Here is a 26,106-nt window from a genome sequence, read left to right on the forward strand (position 1 = left end):
TCTTAGTCCATCCACTGAGCAAGCTGATGAGGTAATGAGAAGTATTTGGAGCAATGAAGTTGACAGCTCCAGTGCTTCCGGTCTCAAGATTCTGTGTCCATATCAGGTCAGAAGTCTGCTGTCAAACAGTGACCTGGCTTAAAAGGCTTGGCTATTCAAAAGCAGGTCTGCCTGGGTGAGATAAGCCTCTTTCCTCTGAGGGAGACTCAGTGGGCAGGGCACAACAGGGAGCAACCGCACCCCAGCTTGGACCACAGTCTCACTCAAGCCCCTAGGACTCCCTGTCCCTTCCTGCAATATACATTCAAAATAGAGCCCTCGGCAGCAATACGGGGGAAGGAGAGACATGCAGAACTATGCCCACACCAACAGGCTGTGGGGACAAGGTCATACATGCTGCACAAACCATAGCGACTGCTAAGAACTTGAGGTAACAGCAGGCAGGTCCTCACCCCCCGAATTCATCACACCACAGCCAGCCACATTTCCCTAGCAGAGGCGCCATGTCTCCCGAAGCTGAGCTCCATGGAAACAACTACCAGCCACAAACAAAGGTCCTGTCTTCTCTGGGATTTCTATAACCATTTTCTCTCTCCATGGTATTAGCTTCTAGTTTGATTCTCCCAACTATTAATAGATTTTAAGTCCCTACTCTTCTATTTCACCGTTTCCCTCAGACCTCCTCGCGTTTAACATTTGGCTCTACACTACATCTGACTGAGCGGTTTCCCCAGGATGGTCACACACACGGTATGATATGCGGAATGTTATTTCCTTTTTTAAAAAAAAAAAAAAAAAAAAAAGGGACATGGGAAGTACTAACAGGCATGAAAATAAATCCGCAAAGGGCAGTATTCATGTGACTAAAAAGCAAACAAATGTATAAAGACACAGAAAAAAAGTGTTATTTCATTCATTAAAATTTTTATTTTGAATAGCTTCAATCAAAAAAGGTTTCATAAGATTATTTACAATGCTGAATGTACAATTATGAATGTATGCCTTTTTGACAAGAGGGTACCATTCTTGAGCAGCAATACAATTTTAAAAATATAAAGATGCAGTATCATTTCTGATATAAAGTTACTTAAAAAAATCCAAGGTCTTAGGGAATTCACAAATCATAACCAGAAGTAGCTATTTTATTAATTTAATGTACACATAATTACCAAATTTTAATACATTAAAAATGTGTAAATGCCCACAGACTGTACAAAAATTAACACCCCATTTTGTTAAAAGTTCTCAACCACCTCCCACCATAAATATACAAAAATCTATTTTTAGATATGTCAAAATTGCATGCATGAGTATTTTCTAAAGCTTGAATTTTGCTTTTCACTGGATAATGTTATCTATAGCTGTTTTTGTAACAGACTACATAAACATTGATATACTATTTACCATGCCTTTGAAACTGTGCAGGACTTTCACAAACATGGGGAACAAAATAAATAGAGTAAAAACTGCAACAGTTTTGTTTAGATGCAAGTGCAATTTGGAAAGCTTTCGAATTTAAGGATTACAAAACTACTATAAAAAGTATTTTGTTGTTGGCTTAGCCACTTTTATTCAAGCATTATTTGCAGCATTGCTTTACAGCAGTTGGTGCTAGAAGATACAAAACATATAGTTACCACTATTTAAACTTGAGGGAGAAAAAAAACTTTAAACAACCCTGAGGGAGACACACATTAAAAATCTTGTTATTTATTTAAAAAGTTAAAAAGTTACATATCATTATTTAACAATTACTTTCCCAGACATTTCTGTCCTTTAAGTATGTGCATAAATAAAATTTAAATCAGCAATATTTATTCATCTTAATACATCAAAATAATATATGTACAGATTTTAAAATTTAGGTCTGTATAAACTCAAATAATTTAATGTGAAATTCAGAATCAAAATTACTATGTAATGGTGACCTACAAGAGAAGCCTCAGTCTATCTATGGCACTGAGTAGAACCCACACCTGGCTTCACAGGCGTTCTTCAAATAACATTCTCAACATGAATAACCCACCTTGTCTACATTCAAATCTAACTTCCTACAAATGCTTTTCCACCTACCTAAACACCTAATTCCTTTGAAAACAATATGGACAGATGAAATATAAAACCCTTATTAACTCTAAATGTTAAAAAAGTGGGGAGGGGGGTGTCAAAAATAGCTCTTTATGATCATGCTCCTAAAGATGTTAAATACAATCTGATAATTGAATTTTTAAGCTGCTACTTAGCAATTACTTTCATTATATGCTTCAGTACTTAAACCAAAGAATAAAATGCACAATTGTGGAAATCACTGAAGAATAACACGAGCATATTTGAAATTAATATGGAAATTATAAAATGATCCAGAAAATAAGTAACTATAGAAAATAGTGCTAATTCACAGCTCAAGAGGTCTAAGATGCATAGCTTCATAGAATCATTCATGGAACAACTGTCATCATCTAATGTGTATTAATAGCATATTATACATTTGATGGAAAACTTCGATTATATTTTTGCAGGAATCATCAGTGGCAATAGCAGTAACAGTGATCCTGAGTGTAACTTCTATTTTTCTATAGTTACCAAACATCATCCAGGTCTTTGCAGCATAAAGAGTGAGAACCATTTGGTCCTAAAATTCTAGGTAAAATTTGGTAAATTTGTAAATATATGTTAGGAAAAGAATGATCGCTAGAAGTAGAAAGCACGAGCAAGCATGTTACTGGCTATGGAAGAACAGAGAACAACGTCACACTGTTTTAATAGTTTAGTGTCCATTTTACAGCACTATCAGTTTTCTGTGTTACGATAACTGTGGGCATTGCCAAACTGCTGGATCCTACCTACAAAAGGCATTTTTTTAAAGTTACCTTAATTTTGGCAAGAATTTAAATGTTAATCAGGCCAAACAGAAAGGTGAAAAATGCTTCTCCACATTTCTTTTGGCTCAATGAATGTCAATTTTTTAACTTTATTTCCACAATTTTTTTGTCTCCCAGAAATTTCCGCATCAAATATGCTTATTTGTAACAATCCAATTCAAAACAGACATGTTCTGACCTCTGGCGCCACCTAATGGCATAAAACAAACTCATCAAATTCATATTGCTTTGAAAAAATGGCAGCCATTCAAATCCAATATTTTTTAAGCCTCATTATTGATAAGACAGAGACATACATCAAACCTCAAAAAAATCTTATGAGGTAAAATTCTAACTTAAAAAAACTATTATCCTATGTCTTTAGGTAATTGAAAACATAGAAGAAAATTTAAAAAACCATTTAAAATAACACAAAGCCTGACAGAAACACATTTGAAGAAACAGTAAAATATGAATCTTCATCTACTGCCAAAAGAAATGAATCTTATTTCCTAGTGAAAAAGGTTCTACAACATTTAACAGAAGCAAATTAGACTACTGACACCACACATAGCACAGGAGCCATTTAATAGCTTTGAGAGGCGTCTCAAGAAGGCAGTGAAGCACCTTGCTGATTAGAAAAATAAAACCCAGGCAGTTTGTACAGAAAATATAAAACCAGAAATGGAAATTACCTGAGTTGTTCTATAAGAAACACCATAAAAACTCATTCCTAACTCTAAACCATCTTAGGGAATTGGCATATGTTTATACAGAATTCTTTGGAAGAAATATTGGAATCAAATGAAAATAGGCTTTCAATATATTTTCACTGGAGGCTAATTAACACTCACTTTCTTTTAATCAATCACAAATTTAGAGCCTGTATATAAATACAGACTTTTCTAATAAGGGGGTTGTGAGCATAAATGTGAAGAGGTAAACTGGTCTCAAAAACTATTGTTGAAAAACCTACCAAACTTCTCCTGTACCCAATATAAAGAATATCACTGAGAGTAACAACCAAGAAAATTCTGGAAATGTATGTAATATTTTGGTTACTGAATGAAGATACAGGACTTTATGGATTGACTGTTAATTTAACTATTAGGACGATATCCTTTTCTGTTTTCATGTTTAAGAAAGAGCAAAGCTCTCAAATAAGCTACTATATCAGAAGGGACATAAACTGAAATAGTGCCATTCTGACACACAGGATCAGAAACTCCTAATATCATGTATTCCTGAATACTGTTATCAGCGATACCACTGAGACTGATTCACTGCTATGTTATGGTGATGATTTGACATGATCCATTCTCCTTAACTAAACCTTTAGCTTCTGTGGTTGTCTGAGGTTTTGGTGGCCATTCTGGATCAACCAAGAGCTCCTGCGCCAGATACATGTACTTTGCCTTTGGTATCTTCTTTCCACAGCTTAGGGCCCAGGGTAAGCAGCATTTTCCCCACCGATCCACTGACTCCTAAGGAAATAAGAAAAAAAAAAAAAAACACCCCAGTTGATTAAAGGCTTGTTGTTTTAAACAGGTTTGTTAGAGCACACATTAGCAGAGGAAAATAAGAGGAGATGACTTCTGAGCACAACAAATGGGGGGAAAAAATTCATGTTAAAAAAAAGGCAGCTTTGGCTGGGTGTGGTGGCTCATGCCCGAAATCCCAGCATTTTGGGAGGCTGAGGTGGGAGGATTGCCTGGGCCCAGGAGCTCAAGACTAACCTGGGCAACACAACGAAATGCGTGTTCTTTTGTTTTATTTTTTAAAGGTAGCTTTCAATTATTTAGGAACTGATTATTCTTTAGATTTTTTTCAGGGGTTATCAATATGATTTACTTCATTTAGTTTTATATACCTATACTCTTGTATACTAATACATTTTAAATAACTTGCAGATATGGATTCTTTAACAGAATATCTAGTGTATTAAGAAGAACTTTAAGCCATTCAGAAAGAGAAAACATTTTTAATTTTTAATTTGAAAATCTTCACATTCTGTCCCAAACTACCTTTCCATACTATTGCTCCTGGCAACTTAGCCGCATGATCGTTTTTGGAAGAAAGCTGTGTACAAGTAGCCTCGTTACTGTTAATGTCATCTCTCAAAACATGAAGTAAATATCCTTTGGTCAAAATTAGGGCTTCAATCATGTTTAATGTCAATTACGTCTTTTAAAACCTCATCCTTACTAATATAAAAATAATACTGTCTTATAATGATGGTTTCTGTTGGTGCTCCATGACTGGGAAGGGTTTGTATAAAACAAGTACTATTGCTTCGTGTTATTTCATTGCAAAAAGCTCTGCTGTCACTGAAATCCTTCTGATCAATCCTGATGTTTTTAGTGAATGTGGCCTTAGATCAATGATCCTTGGAGAACAAGAAAGCAGAGTCCCTGGTTAATGCATAGAAATGTAAACTCAACAGAGGGCTGAAAAGGGCCCTCAGAATTTGTCTCAATTGAAATTTGAAATAAATATCAATGACTATACCGGGACTCAATGAAGTAGTTGCATTTATCTCTAAAGAACAGCCACTTCTTAATTATTTTGGCTGCTGCTTCTCCAAAATGAAATTTAAATTCCAGGTCATTCTGTTTTGCCCATCAACATATAACCCAGGCTACAACTAGCTCTAAATGAAGTAATCTCACAAAGTAAAGTATAACATAACTGAGATACATATTCTAATGTTATCTAAAATGCCTCATGATTTAAAAAGGCAAGTTAGCTAGAGATGTATTTTGAAACATGTTTCTAAATTAGCCAATGGAGAAGAGCAAAAATACTTTAAAATTAAAGCTCAAAGTTTGTACATAAGTCACTTGATAGCTCTTTCTCATCCAATTGAAACCACCATCAGGAACCTACTACTCTTCCCCTCTTCTCCCCGACCCGCTGAGAGCATGGTAAACAGTAACTCACCGCTCTCAGTGTTAAAGGTCCACTAGCTTAAGTTTGTCAACAAAACACAATAAGCTACACTGCTATCAAGAATTTAAAGGCAAAAACGGTGGACAAAAGCAAGCTACATCTGGGGTAGCGGCAGGGGAAGTTTGAAGATTACTCGCCTAGTAGCCTTTTCACTGTCATAACTAAAGAGAGTTATATTAGTATCACCTTAAAAAAAAGTCCACAGGAAAATATTTAGCATTAAGGTACAGAAGTCACTATTTATAGGATTCTTCAGGTGATCCAAAATAACAGATAATACCTTTCCAGTACAGGCACACAACAAACATAATATTTCATCTGAGATGATAATTTACTACTTAGATCTTACTTTTTCCCAAGGTGTCATTTGTCAATCTAATTGTGGAAAAAATCATTGTTCCTAAATCAATTTGAAAGCTGTCACTTTGTTGTTTTTTTTTTCAGATGGAGTCTTGCTCTGTCACCAGGTTGGAGTGCAGTGGCGCGATCTAAGCTCACTGCAACCACTGCCTCCCGAGTTCAAGCGATTCTCCTGCCTCAGCCTTCCAAATAGCTGGGATTACAGGCGTGCGCCACCGCGTGCAGCTAATTTTTTGTATTTTAGTAGAGACAGGGTTTCACCATGTTGGCCAAGATGGTCTCGATCTCCTGACCTTGTGACCTGCCTGCCTCAGCCTCCCAAAGTGCTGGGATTACAAGTATGGGCCACCGTGCTCAGCTGAAAGCTGTCACTTTTAAGTAGCACTGTTAGATTATCACAGAAAATAAGCTAATGTTGACTGTTGACTTTTTTAAAAAAAAGCAGAAATATAATAGGACTTGTCCGTCCAAAGAATCTGCCAGGTTGAAGGGCAATGTGTAGCAAGCTGAGTTAAGGAAAGCCAAACACACATATTTCAATTCATTGCTTCCTACTTGTGGAAAGTAAGTCAACCAATACAATTAAAATTAATTTAATTGCAAATAGAACAACCGAATAGGATTCTTTTTATGCATTGAAAAAAAATCCTCACAACCCTATCACAAACAATGTACACTTATCACAATTTTTAAAAAGTCATGAGGAACAAACACTAAGAATCCCCCTACTGTACCGTAATTGAAAACATTTTGTTCCTGTACCCTTGCCTTCCCCAAGTATCATACACAGAAAGTACACTATATGCAAGCATAGGTTTGTTAGTTTACAAACACAAACATACCACACATTCTCAAACACAATATAGTTCAGTAGAAGGGAAAATAAAAGGTGCTACAGGCATGCTGGAATGAGAAATCAGCCAGCGGGGAGATGATGACGGTGCAGGGAGAAAGGCAAGCACTGTGTAACACAAAGGCCATGAAACAGGGCTTCGGGCACAGAGTGAGCACGTGGGTCTCTCCAAAACACCTACGGCACAAGTCCCTAAAGCAGGACACGGTAGCTGTAGCCACTGGATCTTTCGGTTTGTTTCTGAAAGGAATGCTTAAGTGACCAAATTTATCCCCTCAGAGAAGGAAAGAGGCTATCATGCATAGTTTAGCAGAGAAACTAAAAAGAACTTTCAAAAATGTCAAGTTTACGCTTAGCAATGTCTTTCAGTAAATGTTTTCACGGGTAGTATATAAAACAGAATGCCAAGCTTGAAGGAAAAAATGTTACAACGGTGCTGTGGTTTTCATAAGTCTTCTTCCATACCAATTCTGAATATAAAACAAAACAGAAAATCAGAATAAACATTCTAGCTATGTAGCTCAAATAATATTTTAAATGGCATAAAGACTACCACTACACCATAAAAACTACTTTTTTGGATTTTTCACCAAATAAGAAAACATGAATTGGGCACAAATCCCCAGGCACGATCAGATCACAGGTGGTAGGATGTCGTTCCACTACCAAGTACCCTCAGTTTACAGACACAAGGTGGGCACAAATGCTCCTAAAGAGAAGATGTGACACAGATCTCCTCAAACAGGGTAAAGCTTTATAGAAAACCAGAGATGACGGGGGTCTCCACTGAAGATTTCCATCCAGTAGGCCAAGGGTGGAGTTCAAAGCATTTCTGATGAATAATCTTGCTTGAAAATCACCGGTATAAATTTTTTTTTTGGGGGGGGGGTCAGAGAATAAGTATGAACAACTGGGGCTGCCAACTGTGACAACCAAAAGTGTCTCCAGACACTGGCAAATGTCCCCTGGGGGAAATCATCTCTGACTGAGAACCTCGGCCTTACGGTAATACGATGAACTAATGACTGGCTCTCGAAGGGCCACAAACATCAACAGTGAAGCAACACTACACACAGAAGCAGTAGAGAGTGAAAGCATGCCACTTTGTGCTGGGAGGTTATAAGAACTCTCTTTCCTAAAGCCAGTACGTTTTTTAAAAATGCACCTTAATCATGACGATAGAAACGGAAGACTTCAATTCTCGTCTATTTGATGATTTTCAGAATCAGCTGACGCATAGGGTATGCTGGGGCCCACCTGCTCTGGACCACGCTCTACCTTCACTGTCCCATGAACACTTTAGAGGTAGAAACGCAAACTCCTAAAAATTAGAAGGGCGGGCCGAGTGTGGTGGCTCACGCCTGTAATCCCAGCACTTTGGGAGGCCGAGGCAGGCAGATGGCTTGAGCCCAGGAGTTTGAGACCAGCCTGGGCAACACGGCAAAACCTACTCTCTGGAAAAAAAAAAAAAAATTGCTGGGCCTGGGATGGCATGCACCTGTAGCTCCATCTACCCAGCAACATGGTGAAACCCTATCTCTACAAAACAAACGAACAAAAATTGCCGGGCACAGTGGCTTGCAACTGTAATGCCAGCTACTCAGGAGGCTGAGATGGGAGGATGATCTGAGCCTGAGGAGCTCGAGGCTACAGTGAGCCATGATCACGCCACTGCACTGCAGCCTGGGTGACAGAGTGAGACCCAGGTCTCACAAAAAGAGAAGGGCAGATATTTATTAATAATTTTTTTAGAAAACAGAGACAAATAAAAGAATTTTCTGTCATTTAATTTTGGTTGAAAAGCAAGGAGAGACTCCCAATCCAAATATTTTTAAGGGGTCTTATGATACCTACTTTCAACTAAACCAGGGTATTACTCCCCTTCAAAACATGCAATTTCTCGTTCAGATCAATAGTCAGAGATCTCTTTGGAGAATATAAAAATCTAAATGTTTTCCTAGGCCTAGGAATACAATACAAATATTTCACGAGAATTGATGATATAAGGCAAAAATAACCTTCTGAAGTAATGCAGTGAGGTAACTATATATACGGGGGTGGGAGGGTTGGGGTGTTGGGGGGTGTGTGTGTGTGTGTGTATACACAGACGAGATTTTGCTAAAGGACTTGAGCCCCTTGTACAACCCTAGTCATACCCACTACTAGGGACAACTGGTATTACACTGCTTTCAGGGGAAAAAAAAAAAATTGAGGCTGACTCCAGATGCTGCTGCATTCCATCATTATCCACCATAAAGCATTAGAAAATGGAAACAGTGCTCTGCAGGCCCTCTTTGAAAGCAATCCTGTGGCATTACACCGGGACATCAGGCCTGCTGGATTACCAAAATAAAGCTCAGGAAGTTACCACTTAGGTAAAAGTTGGCTAAAACGAAGTGCGTAACCCAACTCAAAAATGCCAGGGAGTCCTCTTCAACACCACCAGCTTCCTGTGGCTCAAGGCTGAGTGAAAGACTCAGAGCTCTTATCTGTAAAGCATATCACCCATCTCTAAAGAAAAATGGGTAAGGTAATGAAGGGGTGAGATTTTATCAAATTCTCTATGACCAAAAAGCTACCTCAAAGAGCTCTGACTCACAGCATGGGTTTAAAAAATAAGGCCAATCTGTATCTGTATCAAGAGCTCTACTTTAACATCCTAACACTAGGAAATGCGTTTTATTCTTCTGTGTCTCTTCTCTCTTTACCACAGAACTTGCGATACCTTTCAAATGATAGGCTATTTAACAGACCCAAAAAGTCAAATGTCCTAAACCATGGTTTGTATGAAAAAAGGCAAATCATCTTCTGAATGAAATGGTATATAATGCTGGAGAAAGCCAAAAAGGCACTCCAAATTAAGGGACAGTAACTGACAAGAAATCAGGAATAATTCTTCAAAATTCTGGCCTTTGGACTCTGATCCAAGAAGAAACAATTTTCACTGCAAATTTTGTTTATATAAATCTCATTTAGCTTCTAAGGGGACTCATGAAAAACAAAAACATAAAATTTATAGTAGACTGAAATGGAAAAATTAACTCACCTTTGAGGACAAGACTTTTACACAAATAGAAGATCAGGATTGGAATGGAAAGGAGACTTATGAAATTTCTGATCTTGAAAAGCCTCTAACAAATGTTTGCCATGAATCTTCTAGGACTTGTTATAAGAAATGAAATGCCAAGCACAGTGAAAAAGGCTGAAGTAACACATAATAGAACAAGAACACGCCAGAGAATAACATGTAACAGAACAAGAACATGCTAGAAAATACAGCGTATGCAAGCAAAGAGCCTAGACAGACAGGAAGAACTGAGAATTGAAGTGCTGAGTTCCAACCTGTGGTGGCTGTGTGGTGCTGAACCGATACTCTCCTTGTTTGTCTCGATTGAATACAACTTTCCAAAGGACCATGTCAAGGAAGAAGTTCTGAGAGACAGTCCAGCGAGTTAAGAATTAACAATGACTAAGTCATTTTTTATTAATGTGCACCTTTTTAAAGAATCACACAATGCTGCATAATTGATGAAAAACATTATTTTGATTTTCATATATGGAATTTCAGTTAACACTGCCAAAGGATCACGAATGACAGGACTTTTGTAACAAATATAAATCATCATAACATTCTTGATAAAATGAGACTTCTAAATTTTCCATGAAATATGGCTTTGTATAAAAAGGTCTTTCCCATATTAAAAATGATGCTTATATAATTTGAAGTCTTTCTTCACAATGCTTATGTTCACTGAATATCTAGTATTAATTCTATATCCATATCTATATATAATTTCATCAGCATCCAACACAAACCATTCTTTAGATAGTAAGAATAAGTAACATTTCTGTGAAAAGATGAACTTATACTGTAGAAAAAGAAACATTTTAAGAATATAATATCTTACATGTGCTTCCCAGCACCCACAAAATAGAAAAAAAAAAAAATCACATTGCACTGCGCAACTTCCAAAGGTCAGTACCATAATATCCATGCTGCCCATCATATCTCAAATTTAAATACCAAGTCATCTTTTAGGGGGTAATGAAATTAAGCATAATTTCTAAGTCCAGAACTATTATCACTAAAATATATGGATATATATTTCTCAAAAAAATTACCTTTATTTTAACCCAAAGCCTGTGCTACAGAACTCTTAACTTAAAAATCACAACTGTATCTCCCTCTTCCATTTCTTATAGTTACTGTAACCGTCAATTACGATAGTAGTTCTGAGAGCAGACAAAAGCCACCAATGAGAACTTGCTACCTCCTTTTATAGACTAACCTAAAGGCAATCCTAACAGGAGGCTAACTACACAATATACAATGAATCAAAGGGTACTTAAGACCTCTAGAGGTCACTCAAAAGCAAATATCAAGGAGGACGTTCCAGTAATCAATGCTGAAATTAGGTAAGTCCATAACGATAATTATTTTATACTTTCATTAAACTCTCTTGCTATTAATATTCACTGTGTTTCCTGGAGCATGGCCCCCCACCCCATTCTTTCCTTCCTTAAATGGGAGATTTTACTGTACATCACAAAACACAGGTGGCACATGCCAACTCTGATTTCACAATCACTGATTCATCAGTTCATGGGCCACCAAGGCCCCGAACTTCTCTCCTTTCTACTCATCATTACTTTTTATTATCACATTGCTTATTTTCTCCTATCTGTGTGAGTGCAACTAAGTCACATCCCTTAATATGATCACTATGAATTCATGGAGAAGTTTCACAAGAGAATGCTAAATGAATTTGCCTAAGATGAAACTGAGACTCTGTGGCTTTCCATTATATTACCTGTCCTCTTCTCCCATTTACCATTAAATCACCCAAGAATTCCAAAGCAACATGGTAGCCATTTGACTATGGAAGTGCTTACCTCCACTGTGATAGATACAAAGGCATTGACAAGAACAATGATGAGCATAGTTACACGCCACTGATATGGTACACACACTATCTGTAATGCAAAAACATTTTAAAGTTAAAATTGCTGTATGTCGTCAATATTATAGCACTATATCATAATTTCTAAATTTATTGAATTCCTATGATGTACCAAACACCTTCATATATCTTAATATATCTACTTAATCCTCAACACTGCCCCAGGGTATATATAATATTCACTTTCAGATGATAAAACTTAAAGTGTAAGTAACTCAAGGTTAAAGCAAATATTAAGTGACTGAGGTTAGAGTCAAATCCTGTTCACTGACATTCAAAAGCCCATGCTCTACTAGATCATGAATGTCTAACAGTTTCTATTTTTAAAATAAAAGTCCATCTTTAAACAATGAGGTACCAGCCGGGCACAGTGGCTCACGCCTGTGATCCCAACATCTTGGGAGGCAGAGGCGGGCAGATCACTTGAGGCTAGGAGTTTCAGACCAGCCTGGGTAATATGGCAAAACCTCGCCTCTACTAAAAATACAAAAATTAGCCAGGTGAGGTGGTTGTGCGCCTATAATCCCAGCTACTGAGAAGGCTGAGGCATGAGAATCACTTGAGCCTGGGAAGTGGAGGCTGCAGTGAGCCGAGATCCTGCCACTGTATTCCAGCGTGGGTGACAGAAGACTCTGCCTTAAAAAAAAAAAAAAAGAGGTACCAATCTAATAATGAAGTACTGGTCAAAACTCAATTATACAGACAAATTCATAAAAACTACACAGATAAAGTTAAGAAAAAACAATCTAACTGTTCACTTTAAAATCTGATTAATTTCTAAGGCCTAAATAAATGGGATAGTAGTAAAGACAGAAAGAGGTTTAGAATAAGAAAACTGAAAGAATCTAACAAATGGCTGGCTACGGAAGGAGGAAGAAAAGGCACGGATAAACAGACACACACACGAGCACACACGCATGCACACTTCTGACTTGGATAAATAGTGGTACCAAAAAACAGAGAAGAAATAGGGTTGAAGGAGAACATGATGAGCTTAGTTCTTAAAATGCTGAAATTGAGGGATCTGTTGGATGGAACACCCGAGTAATAGTCAATGCATCAGTGTACATGCAGGTCTACAGCTTAGCAGTGAGTTAGGCGCAGGGCATAAAGGTTGGGAGACTTTGGCATATAGATGGTGATTACAGGCGAAGCCATGACTCTAGGGGACACCACCAGAATGTACTGAGTGACCAGAGGGATAAGAACAGAAATGTAAGGAACTCTAACATTTAAGGAACGGGCAGGAGTGGAACCACAGTAGAAAATGAGACTGAAGAGTCACAGAGGTAAGAAAAGGCGAAAAGACAGCAAAGCATCACATTTCAGAAGAGAGTATCTTAAGAATGATGACATGGCTAACTCATCAAATACTGCTGGGGAGTCAAGTAAGACTGGAGAAAAATAAATTAAGGAGAAAAGTCCACTGGACATAACCAGTAAGAGGCTACTGGCCTTGCTAAGGGCAGTTTCAGCAGACTGGCAGGGGAAGACGCCGGACTAGCTGACAAACGTGTGGGAGGTAAGCTGAATGCGGTACTATTTCAAGAAAAAGTTGGTTGTAAAACCGAAGACATGTGCAGCAGAAGAGAAACAGAATGCATTTTGTTTTCTTCTTTTACTGTAAGTGCTTACCTAACTCCCTCAATGAAATATGCAGGGAAACAGACACACACTGATGGTAAGACTACAACCTGGAACACCTCAAAGTTCAATAATGCAAAATTTATGACAATTAAATTTATAAATACCCTCAGACCAAGCAATTCCACTTTTGCATATTTAGCCTATAAACATGTATTTGTCTGTAACTGAAGTGTGCAAGGATTTACAATACCACATCGTTTCTAACAGCAAAACACTGGAACCAACCTAAATATCCAGCAAAACAGGACTAAACAAATTACGAAACAGTCCATGCAATGGAATACTCACTTCACAAACTTTGTAAGTTTAAGTTATATAACTTTAAGATCAAACCTGTCCATAACACACAAGAAAGGAAAATTAAATCTGATCTCATTTATGCAGAGGCAAAAATCCAAAACAAAATCATAGCAACCAAAATCCAAATTTCAAAGAGTGTGCATCATGACCAAACTGAATTTATTCTAGAATTGCAAAGTTAGTTCAATATTTGAATACTGATCAGCTATAATTCATCACATTCTTCAGGGAGAAAAACTGTGTGACCATTTCAATAGCTGCAGAAGAAGCATTAGATTGGCTGGGCATGGTGGCTCACACCGGCAATCCCAGCACTTTGGGAGGCCAAGGCGGGTGGATCACAAAGTCAGGAGTTCGATGCCAGTCTGGCCAGATGGTTAAATCCCATCTCCACTAAGAATACAAAAAATTAGCCAGGCATGGTGGTACATGCCTGTAATCCCAGCTACTTGGGAGGCTGAGGCAGGAGAATTGCTTGAACCTGGGAGGTGGAGGTTGCAGTGAGCCAAGATCATGCCACTGGACTCCAGCCTAGGCGACACAGCAAGACTCTATCTCAAAAAAAAAAAAAAAAGCATTAGATAAAAATTTAAAACCATTTATGTTAACAACACTGTACAACCAAGGAAGTTTCCTTAACCTGATAAAGACTATGTACTAGAAATATACAGCAAACAGTACATCTAACGGTGAACTATTAGGATCATTTCCTTTAGAGACAAGACTAAGACAAGGATATCACTATCACTGTAACCAATATATTAACACATGAAAAATACAGAGAAAGCATATAAGGACTGTGAAATGTCAGAAACAAACAGCTTGTAATTACTTATATATGATGCCTCTCTAAACAGAAAATCCTAGACAATCTAAAATGTGTCTGAATAAAGTCTGACAAGGCTTCTGGGAACAACAGGAATATCTAAAACAATTGCATTGAATTCAACAACATAAAAAATTAGAAAATGTCATTTTAATTATAATTTATCAAGGGATCAAAAACTGTATTACTCCAGGAATCTAACAAAAAATGTGCAAAAACCATTAGGGAGAAAACTATCTGACTTACTGAAAGACATTAGGTCAAGTAGACAGAAACAGAAAGAGATACTGTTTGTGGGAAGGAAACTAATCAATTCACCCTCAAAATTTATTCAACTCAGTGTAATTCTAATAGTTCTGAGAGGGATTTTCCTGGTATTTGACAAACTAAACTTAAAAGTTAAGAAGAAAAGCTTGACTGGGCACAGTGGCTCACCAAGGCAGGGAGATCACCTGAGGACAGGAGTTCGAGACAAGCCTGGCCAACATGGTAAAACCCTGTCTCTACTAAAAATAGAAAAAATTAGAGCCAGGCATGGTGGCAGGTGCCAGTTACTCGGGAGGCTGAGGCAGGAGAATCACTTGAATCCGAGAAACGAAGGTTGTAGTGGGCTGCACTCCAGCCTGGGCACCAGAGCCAGATTCTGTCACATACACACACACAAAATAAAAATAAAAAAGGAAGAAGAAGAAGAAAAGCTCAAGCACAGCCAAAAAGGTCATGATGAACAACAATGTATATGGGGGTAGGAATCCCACCCAACCATATATCAAGATTTCTTATAAAGTCATGGTCAACATGGACAATATAGTACTGGCACAAATAAAGAGAACTAAAGAACAAAATATGGAGTCCCTAAAACACTATTAGTTATATATATGCAAAACTGCGGCCAGACGCCATGGCTCATGCCTATAATCTTAACACTTTCAGAGGCCGAGGCAGGAGGATCACTTGAGTCCAGGAGCTGGGGGCCAGACTGGGCAACACCGTGAAACCCCATTACAAACCCCATTTATAATTTTTATTACAAAAACTTTTAAAATTTGCTGGGTGTGGTGGCACACACCTGTGGTCCTAGCTACCCAGGAGGCTGCAGTGGGAGGACCACTTGAGCCCAGGAGGTTGAGGCCACAGTGAGCTGAGATCGTACCACTGCACTCTAGCCTGGGGGGGGGGGGGAGGGAGGGAAGGAAGGAAGGAAGGAAGGAAGGAAGGAAGGAAGGAAGGAAGGAAGGAAGGGCAGGATGGGAGGGAGGCAGGGAGGGAGGGCGGAAGGAAGGATGGCAGGGAGGGAGGGAGGGAGAGAGGGAGGGAGAGAAGGAAGGAGGGAGGGAGGGAGGGAGGGAGGAAGGAACGAAGGAAACTGATATAGGACAAAGGTATCACTGAATATCAGTGGGAAAAGACAAACTTCAATAAGCAATTGCTGAAACAAATGGGTATGCGTAAGAGAAAAAAGAAAAAGAAATATGATCCCTATTCAAAAGCTATACATAAAATTAATTCCAGATGGATTAAAGACCAAATGTGAGAGTATCTTTATAACTCTGAGATGGACAAGTCTGCCAAACTAAGACACAAGGAACAAATAAAGAAATTAATAAATTTGCCTTGTCAGATTATAAATTTGTTTCTTAAAAACAGGTATTATAAACAAAGTAAAAACACAAACGACAAACTGGGAGAAGATATTTATCACTATACAGTCAAATATAATACATTAAGAACTCTGAAAACTAAGTTTTAAAAAAAGGCAACATCCTAGTAGAAAATATTGGCCAAAGGCATGAATAGGCACTCCACAGAGAAAATAAAAATGGCCATTAAACATATGAAAAAATGTTCAACTCCATTAGTAAAGTTAATTGGCAAAGTAAAACCATCATGATATAACATTTTACACCCACTAGACAAGACGAAGTGTTGGCAGTGATGTGAAACAACAGGATGTCAAACCCTGATGGACGACTGATACAATCACTTTGGAAAACAACTTGCCACATGGTAGCTGAAGAGCAGTACATGCTCATCATGATACCAGATTCACCAGAGGAAACTTCTGTCCCTAGTGGTTTGCCAGGGGTACTAGTGGAAGGAGTATACTACCACTGGAAGTGTTTGGAATTACCAGCACATGGCAATATTTAAAAAGTAGATGGACTTCTACTGGGCTTAATTACTTTTTCAAATTCTCTACAGCATCGCACCATTGTCTCACTGCTTGTACCTGGGATAAACCACTCCTACTCCACTCTGGTACACTATTACTTACCCCCATACACCGAAAGACATGTAAAAATATGTTCATAGCAGCAATATGTTCAGTAAATATTTACCAACAGAGGATGAAGAAATGAATTTAATATATTCCTACAATTGTATACTATAATGCAGTGAAAATAAAATACATGTATCAACAAACAATGTTGAGGGAGAATGCAAGTCACAGAAAAAAGGGAACAAGTTAACATTTTCATAAAGTTCAAGAGCACACAAAACTATCTTTTAGGACTGCAAACATACATGGTAAGTATATAATGAAAACAGTGAATGACAGGGAAAATCATCAAAACAGGTACATGAGAGTGCCTTATTGATTGGCGATGATACCTTTTTTTGTTTTCTTTTGTCACTGACTTGTGCTCAGGTAATGTTCACTTTTTTAGGCTAGATGATACACTCAGGGTGTTATGACTTTATCATTTTTTAAATTACAGTTAACAACTTAAATATGTGCGCATATTCTTTTGTATAAAAAACAAGTATTTCATTACTCAGAAAGTTTTTTTTTTTTTTTTTTTTTTTTTTTTTTGAGACGGAGTCTCGCTCTGTCGCCCAGGCTGGAGTGCAGTGGCCGGATCTCAGCTCACTGCAAGCTCCGCCTCCCGGGTTCATGCCATTCTCCTGCCTCAGCCTCCTGAGTAGGTGGGACTACAGGCGCCCGCCACCTCGCCCGGCTAGTTTTTTGTATTTTTTTTAGTAGAGACGGGGTTTCACCGTGTTAGCCAGGATGGTCTCGATCTCCTGACCTCGTGATCCACCCATCTCGGCCTCCCAAAGTGCTGGGATTACAGGCTTGAGCCACCGCGCCTGGCCACGCCGAAAGTTTTTAATGAAAAGAATGAAGAACTAAATGGCCAAAGAACAAAAGGGAGCATGTGCAGACTACTCAAGAAGCAGACTGGTAGAGAAGAGAGGAGTAACAGGTACCAGGATTAACGCTTTTTTGTTTTTAAAGACCAAGGGCTATTTAATTTGTTTGCAGATAAATGAAAATGGAACCAGAAGCAGAGATTAAACAGGTATAGCTAATAAAAGCTGCTATTTTAATTAGGTTCTTTATTCTTTGTAGAGTATCTTTGAGTTAATATAACAGCATCTTAGAATAGAATATATAAAAAGAAGAGATCCTGGAAAAAAAGAAATGTATACAGGTTAGTCTTTTTCCCCAAACAAATGATGTGCTTAAGTCTTACCTGAAGAACCTGGTCAACAGAGGCAACTGGATACAACATGATGAATAATATAAAAACATATAAAAAAATTACAGAAAAAACAAAAAAATCTGGAAAAGAAAGTAAAAGTAAAACAAGTAAATTAGGAAATTCCTTTATATAAAAAGGTATCCAATAACAACTGGTATACTATCATTTCTAAATCTGGTTTTGAATACTTTCACTTCAGTTGATGAAATAAAGTATGTGCTCTGTTATTTCCTAGAGTACGAGACATTGTTCAGGGCACCCAAAAGATTCATATACACGATGTGATGTTATATTTAAACTCCATTAGCTTTAACCGTAAAAGTACTTCAGAAAATAATCAGGACTTAAAAAAATAAGACTCAGACCTTCATGGACATTTGCATGTTGCCCAAATGGATAGCTACTTTGTAAGATAATAAAGTCAATATATAATGTACAAATAAGAGACTAAACTATGTGTGGCAAAATGAGATTATCATTTAAAACATGTATTCAATGACAATTACTATTGATTGTAAAAATGCTGAATAACACTTATTTTCAGTATTAGGTATGTCTTAATCCTAAATAGAGGCATTCTAACCTAAATGTGAATATATTTCTAGTTAAGTGAATCCCATTTTTTCACTGATTTACACTGTGAAAATGTTTTCACAGAAAAAGCCAAAAGCCAAGAGACTGAGTTGATCTACTGTTTTTCAAAGCGGGCTGACCTTATGGCTTGCTACGGGAGCTGGGAACAGCAAATCCACCCAGTAGTACTTTGTCTCACTTTTCTAACTCGAAAACCAAACTGCTTGCTCATGGCCATTTTCTTAAGTGTGTACATACACACATATACATGCATGTATATAAGCATACACTTATATAATAATAAGCCATAAAAGTGGCTCCAAAATGTCCTAATTATATTGATAGCCCAAACTTTTTCCCATTTTCCTTTGATCTGGACATTTATTTACAAGTTCCTATTTGAACTCCATTTCAGACTCAAACTTTCCTAAGACCACATAAAAAACTTTACCACGAAGCCTCCAGACTGGGTAAAGAAGTCACTCTCCTTCTACTGACTGGAAATGAAGGGTCTCAGTGCTAGGTTTAAACGTGGAAGTTATTTGTAAATATAAACTTCGTTAATATCAATTCAAAACTACAGGTATATATTTATCATTCTACAGAAACTATATGATATATTAATCATTTTTATGTTTATATATACCAGTGTGTAGGGGTATATATACATAGTTTTAGTAGCTTAAGCTGAAACTTACACGAACACTTATATCACAAGTGGAGACACTTTTTTTACTATGAGCCACTGGATTTACTATGAGCCAAAAGGATTAAAAAAAACATGGGGCCGGTGCGATGGCTCACGCCTGTAATCCCAGCACTTTGGGAGGCCGAGGCGGGCGGATCATGAGGTCAGGATATCGAGACCATCCTGGCTAACACGGTGAAACCCTGTCTCTACTAAAAATATAAAAAATTAGCTGGGCATGGTGGCGGGTGCCTGTAGTCCCAGCTACTTGGGAGGCTGAGGGAGGAGAATGGCATGAACATGGGAGGTAGAGCTGGCAGTGAGCCGAGATCACACCACTGTACTCTATCTAGCCTGGGCGACAGGGCGAGACTCCATCTCAAAAAAAAAAAAAAAAAAAGGTGGGACTCATATTGTGTAAAAAGCAATTCTACTACACTGTAAACAGGAAATGTGACATCCTGTTTCACAAATGCAGCAACTAAAGTATCATATAAGTTCTATGGTCACTTAAGTAGTTAGGGTAAGGAAAAAGTGTTTAGAAAGTGGTGGTTGGAAGTATACAAAAACAGAAAAGAAAAAAGACAAAATCAGAAAAAGTACAAAAAGCAATGGTCAGAATATAAATGGCAGAGAGAAACACAGAGACTACAAAAGAATTTCAATGAAGTAATACCCATATTGCATGTTTTTCAAATCCAATTGCAGTTTTCAAACCACAGCAAACAGATTTGCACCTGGTTCTTGACATGTGCGTTGTTGGCAAAAAAATAAAATAAAATAACTTACTCAAGCACAGAAGCGTCTTTACATCTACCTAAACAATGTTTGTTTCTCAAATTTTCATGTCTCTCCCACAGCCACCTCTTGGATCCCACCTCTAAAAATCTGCCAAGATTTCCATGTGAAAGAGAAAATAAGTAACTGAATCTATCTTTGTTTAGCCTGGAGGAAAAAAAAAAGGCACTATTCAAAAAAGACACTAAGTGACAGGGGAGAAGGATGGCTGGTAGACATATAATCATACCACATTTTAAAATCAATAAGGATTTCAACCAAGAATAGAAGAATTAGGTATTCACTTTAGAGAGGTATGAATTTCTTGTAGACTATGCTCTCAGCTCCTAGATTCTCCTAGCATTATAAACAATGGTTTAGTAATTATACTAAAGTGTAAAATAAACATTCTTCACCAGAAGACAGTTATCAAAACAAATTGTGTCACTGGTGATTGCAGGCCAGGGATTTAGATTGTTTTAGATGACTCTTCCACAAAGCTATGTGAATCTGAACAAGTCATTTACAGTCAAATTATTTTATCTATAAAACAGGGATATAAGGATTCTGTAGAAAATAGTAGATATTTAAGTATTCAAAGTACATAGCAACATTAAATTGAAGTTATTATGAAATATTTTTCAGCTTGTGGCAACATATGATGTGCTGTTCATGATTGCAGATCCACCAAGGGACTATGGTATCAAAATAAGGTACCAGAAAGGATTTCCTTCATATTCTCCTTAGCGACTCTGAAATCAGGTAGACACACATACAATATTCATCAAAGAGATACATATATCTCTTTGTTCCTTCCCCAAACAATAACTAGGACTAACTAACCTACAGCCACAAATCTTAAGCCTTTTTATTCCTATCCCTCTCCCTTATCCAGTTATGTCTTTAAAAGGTCACCTTATTCTGTAGGGCCTCTAGGTATCTGAACTGCTTCAACCAATTTAGGCATGCTAGATGAATAGGAAAAAGATACACAAGCCCTGAATAGGAAAGATACTGGCAATTCAGTAGTAATGCCTTCATAGACAGACAAAGGGATTAGGTAGCACAAGCAATAAACTGTAGGGCTGATCCAACAAGAAACTGCATTAAAAATTGAAGCCAAATCCAAGAAATCATGTCTAAAGGAGACTGTTAAGAATTAAGTGCATATCACGACCCTTGAAATGAAAGCAGCTGAATGAGAAAACGTTAACTGTGAAGCTCAAGTTGAAAATAGGGAACCATACAGACTGAAGTTAAGTTTAATTTAGATTGAAAGTGAACCAGTACAAGCAAGGAAAAAACTCAAAAGAGAGTTCCTTAAACACCTAAGGATGAGATTAATTCTTAAAAATATAATTTCAAAATACATTTAATACATTACACACCATTTATAGAGAGCAACAACTGGCAGGTCCTAGCAAAGGACTCTGCATGGACTCCCGTGACAAACAGACAAGAGGTGAAAACTAACTGGCAGGTCCTAGAAAGGACTCTGCACGGACTCCAGTGACAAACAGACAAGATGTGAAAACTAGCAGAACGTCTGCATCAACTGTACTGCTCCTTTTGTGCTTTTCAGAAGGCAAGTTTTATAACAGAAAGTGCTTCTGTTTACCCACTGAGAGAAGTACACAAGCTGATAACAGGAAAGGCAATCAAGTTTTATGCTTGTATTTCTGCTAAATATAATAATACATTTTTAAATCATCCAGTGGCCAACAACAGTGTTTATTATTTATTCTAGTAAATTGGAAATTAAACGAAAATACAAAATTTCTTAACCCTTTTTAAAAAAGTTTTCCAAACATATAGAAGACGCATTCTTAGAAACAGGCAACTAATATTCTGCCTTTCTCTTTTTTAATTGTAACAGTGTGGATAGGGTAGATCTCTAAAATTAACTTTCTTGATAGAGCTATCTTGCTTGCAAACCAGTCTGAATACCAGTTTTCTTCAAATAAAAAAAAAAAAAGCAATGTTTTTTCATAGATGTTTTTAGCTACCCTTAAATGTGTTCAATATTTCCTTGAAATTTAAAAATGTTGAACTAAAAATAAAACACATACCAATGTTAATGATTAAATTCACCTTATAATAAGTTATCTGTAGTAAAAAATCTTTTAGAAATACCATGGCAAATCTTCTATGGAAGGTTTTTCATCCCACAGCATGGTTGTAATACAGTTCTTAGTAACATAGTTATTAGTATGGTTATACAGCAATATATAACTAACAAATAATAAGTTATTTTTTAAATAGTTATTTTTTACAGTTCTTAGTAACAGTCATTAGTATAGTTATATAGCAATATATAACTAATAAATAAGTAATAATATAGTAATTTTTAAAATAAGAAACATAAGTTCCAAAAATGGGGCCAATAAAGGAAAAATTACCAGTGAGATCCGATTTTAATCTTACCCGTCCAAAATATAAAGTAATAAAACTTGCCCTACAAACCAACAGGGTAGAAGTGACAAATAAGATAACGTATGAGAAAATGCCTTATAAATGCTAATATGAGACAGAGACGCTAACAGTTATGACTCCTATGACATACTGATACCTGTGACCTGGCATCTTGCCAGCTAGAACACTGCCACCTCGTCATAACTACAGCAAAAGAATAATTGCTATTCGCTCCAAGACACTGCAGAAGTCTAAAAGTTGTTCCATATATTAGTGTATTCTCAATTTTTTTAATTGGCAATTTATATGTAGTAACTGATTTTTTCCATAAACTCTAATTTTGATCAATCAAAATGGTATATTCTACTGCCATAGACAAGTCCACAAGGGCACAGGCCCCCATTCAGCCTATGCTGAATGGCCCTTTCTTCAATAGCATGCAAAGATACTAGAAATGAAGAATCCCAGAGGTGAACACAGGCCATACCAGTGTCAGAAATGAAGAAGATGGCCGATGCTGTGCAGACCGCCCCGGAGGAAAGTGTAATACCTACTGTTCCAACTGAGGAACCTCTGTCTCTGTTTCCAATCCTAACTCCCTCCACAATGGGCTGAGGAACCTCTGTCTCTGTTTCCAATCCTAACTCCCTCCGCAATGGGATGCAGAAATAAAAGCTGCAGCCAGAGGCAGCAGGATGTGAAAAACAACAGTGTTTAACACTGGTGACTTTAACTTTAAATTTAGGGTGGCAACTACCAATGAAAGTAAAACAAAACAGTAAACATCTAAATCACTAAGTTCATTCCATCTGTGAAGATCTGGTTTACTGTGGAAAAGACAGTTATGATTATTCTCTTCTACATTAGTTTTAAAGGGGCAAGGCAGGGTGGAAATCACAATAAATGCCAAACTTACAATTTTTGTAGCAAGGTTGCCTGAAGGGTTTTCCTTTTGAAAAGGCAATTGCCACTATGAGGTACTGAAAACTGGAAATAAAAAACACTGTGGTATTTTCATAATTTTGTATATTATGTTCATCAAGTTCGGTTTCATTGTCTAAGTGTGAAGAATTCCAAAGCAGGCTTCCTGTTGTATTACAAGCACTAGAACACATGCAAAAAATGCTTGCATTAGTAAACATAATACTCATTTCCCAAAAGAAACCAATCTTACCTTAATTGCCCTGAATCACTATCATACCAAACAGAAATACGATGATATTTATAGCAAAAGGTCCAACAATATCAAAATAAGATATATAAAACAGGTACAAAGAGTATGAAGGGTTTTCTCTTCAGTCAGACATCTCAATCACTTAAAAAATTAGAATCAAGTAAGAAATATTTAATAAGCCCCCCTCAGTTTTTTAATTTTGGCAGGAATTTTAGCAGAGTAAAAGCAGACAGAAAATGGGCTTGACCCAAGCTCTATCACTTTTCAGTGCGAACTGAGGAAACGGCATTTACTCTCTCTGAGCCTACCTCCTCGCTGGTCAGTGTTGGTACCTACATCACAAGTTGACATGGGGACTAGCAGGATGACTTGTGCAAATGCCCAGCAAGCCCCCAGTGCTTGATGGCCCTCAGTATTCTCCAGCTGTGGCTCTCTCTCATTTCTAATTTCAGGTAGGCAGGACCATGAGGCACACAAACAACTAATTATGAGAAGTCCCCAACGATCATTACTGAAGCATTAACTATAAACACAAGTAAGTGCTCACAAAATGTGATTAACATTAACAGATGATGCTGCAAGTGAACTACGGAAAGATTCTCAAGAAAATTCCACCTCTTTTCTTTTTTTCATGTGCAGTGTTTTTATGCACACATAAAAAACGTAACGTTAAATCTCTTAAAATCTTCTAAAATGTTTAAAGATAACACCCTTCAATCAAGCAAACTAAAAATAAATGTTTACATCTGAAAATTTAATTCTACAAAATTAACACGTTTAATTAAAATGATGTTATAATTTGTGATCTACAGAGCACTCTACACTCTACAAATAGCAAATGCACCTAATTTATTTTTCCCCATAAGTTTCAAAATGCCATTTCCTAAACTGGGGGAAGAGAAATTAGAAGTACAAAACACTCTGGGTTTAGAAGAGGCCCCAGAGATTAATTCCAACTTTCTTATTTTACAGATAAGTAAGGCTCAATAGCAAATTAAGAAACTGATCTAAGATCCCCATCTTGGTAGTGATTATTAGGTTTTTGCCTGAACATCTTCCCAAAGACAGGAGTGACCGTGATATACAGGCAAATACAGGCCAAATTATGCAAGTGTTTAAAGCAGTCAGCATGCAAACTTTGTCTCAAAGAACAATCTCTTGGCTCACTGCAACCTCTGCCTCCCAGGTTCAAGTGATTCTCCTGCTTCAAGTCTCCCAAGTTGCTGGGATTACAGACAGGCACCACCATGCCCGGCTAATTTTTGTATTTTTAGTAGAGACGGGGTTTTGTCATGTTAACCAGGCTGGTCTCGAACTCCTGGTCTCAACTGATCAAACTCCTGGTCTCAAGTGATCTACCTGCCTTGGCCTCCCCAAAGTACTGGGACTGTAGGTGTGAGCCACCGCACCTGGCACAAACTTTTATATAAACTTGTAAACTCATTTTCATATCATACATGTCGCACATATTTTATATAGATTTTTACACAGATTGACCAACTTACTCTGATTTTGGATGCCACACTTCATACCAAGGTTGCTGCTTGACCCAAAAAAACCCCAAAGATTGAAATCCAATGCAGATGATAATCTGAGACAAAACGGAGAAGAGAAGGGCCCCAGATATAAGACCCGAAGGTGGTCTCTGTGCCACAAGCTCCTTCCAGGCAGGATTTAAACTCACTATGTTGAAAAGAAAAAGAGGAAAGGTTTGTATCTACATTCATCTGTCACTGCATAAGGCACAACTAGATTCATCTAGGAACTTTAAACATTTGTTTTTGCCTAGCAATTCTTTAATATAAAAAATCTCCAAAAACCAAGTCACATGTCGTAAACATTTGCATAATCTGTAAAAGTAAACAGTGTAGGCTTTTTGAAAAATGCCTCAGGAATAATTTTTACATTTCTATTGAAATTCAACAGTAATATTAACAAATAAAAGTGAAACTAGGCCAGGCATGGTGGCTCATGCTTGTAATCCCAGCAATTTGGGAGGCCATAGTGGGAGGATCACTTGAGCCCAGGAGTTTGAGACTAGCATGGGCAACATAGTGAAACCCCATTTCTACAAATAAATAAATAAATAAATAAGAAATTTTAAATTAAAAAAATAGTAAAACTAAATATAAACACAATAACTACAAAGTTGATCATCTCATATATTTAAGAGACCATTATTTTCTGAATCTTTAACTGCAAAACTACAGTTAAAATGATACATACTTCTTCCTCTT

General features: G+C 37.3%; 1 protein-coding gene across 7 annotated transcripts in view; it reads right to left on the reverse strand.

Annotated features, from left to right (window-relative positions):
- Nucleotides 1-904: 904 nt before the first annotated feature.
- The window catches only part of ATP13A3 (ATPase 13A3), an 86,209-nt gene continuing 61,007 nt past the window's right edge, over nt 905-26,106 (reverse strand). For 4 of the 7 annotated variants that reach the window (XM_038003081.2, XM_038003077.2, XM_038003080.2 and 1 more), the window contains 6 exons: nt 25,375-25,552; nt 23,612-23,799; nt 18,237-18,325; nt 11,917-11,997; nt 10,366-10,455; nt 905-4,345 (listed from right to left, as the gene is read on the reverse strand). In XM_038003081.2, coding sequence (XP_037859009.1) covers nt 4,148-4,345; nt 10,366-10,455; nt 11,917-11,997; nt 18,237-18,325; nt 23,612-23,799; nt 25,375-25,552 — 824 coding nt within the window. In that variant the 3' untranslated portion in view covers nt 905-4,147. The remainder of the gene's footprint in view (nt 4,346-10,365; nt 10,456-11,916; nt 11,998-18,236; nt 18,326-23,611; nt 23,800-25,374; nt 25,553-26,106) is intronic. The other 3 variants (XM_008009563.3, XR_005241956.2, XM_038003084.2) reach the window with 3 other exon arrangements.

Source organism: Chlorocebus sabaeus, chromosome 15 (genome assembly GCF_047675955.1).
Source record: "Chlorocebus sabaeus isolate Y175 chromosome 15, mChlSab1.0.hap1, whole genome shotgun sequence".
Classification (NCBI taxonomy): Eukaryota; Metazoa; Chordata; class Mammalia; order Primates; family Cercopithecidae; genus Chlorocebus; species Chlorocebus sabaeus.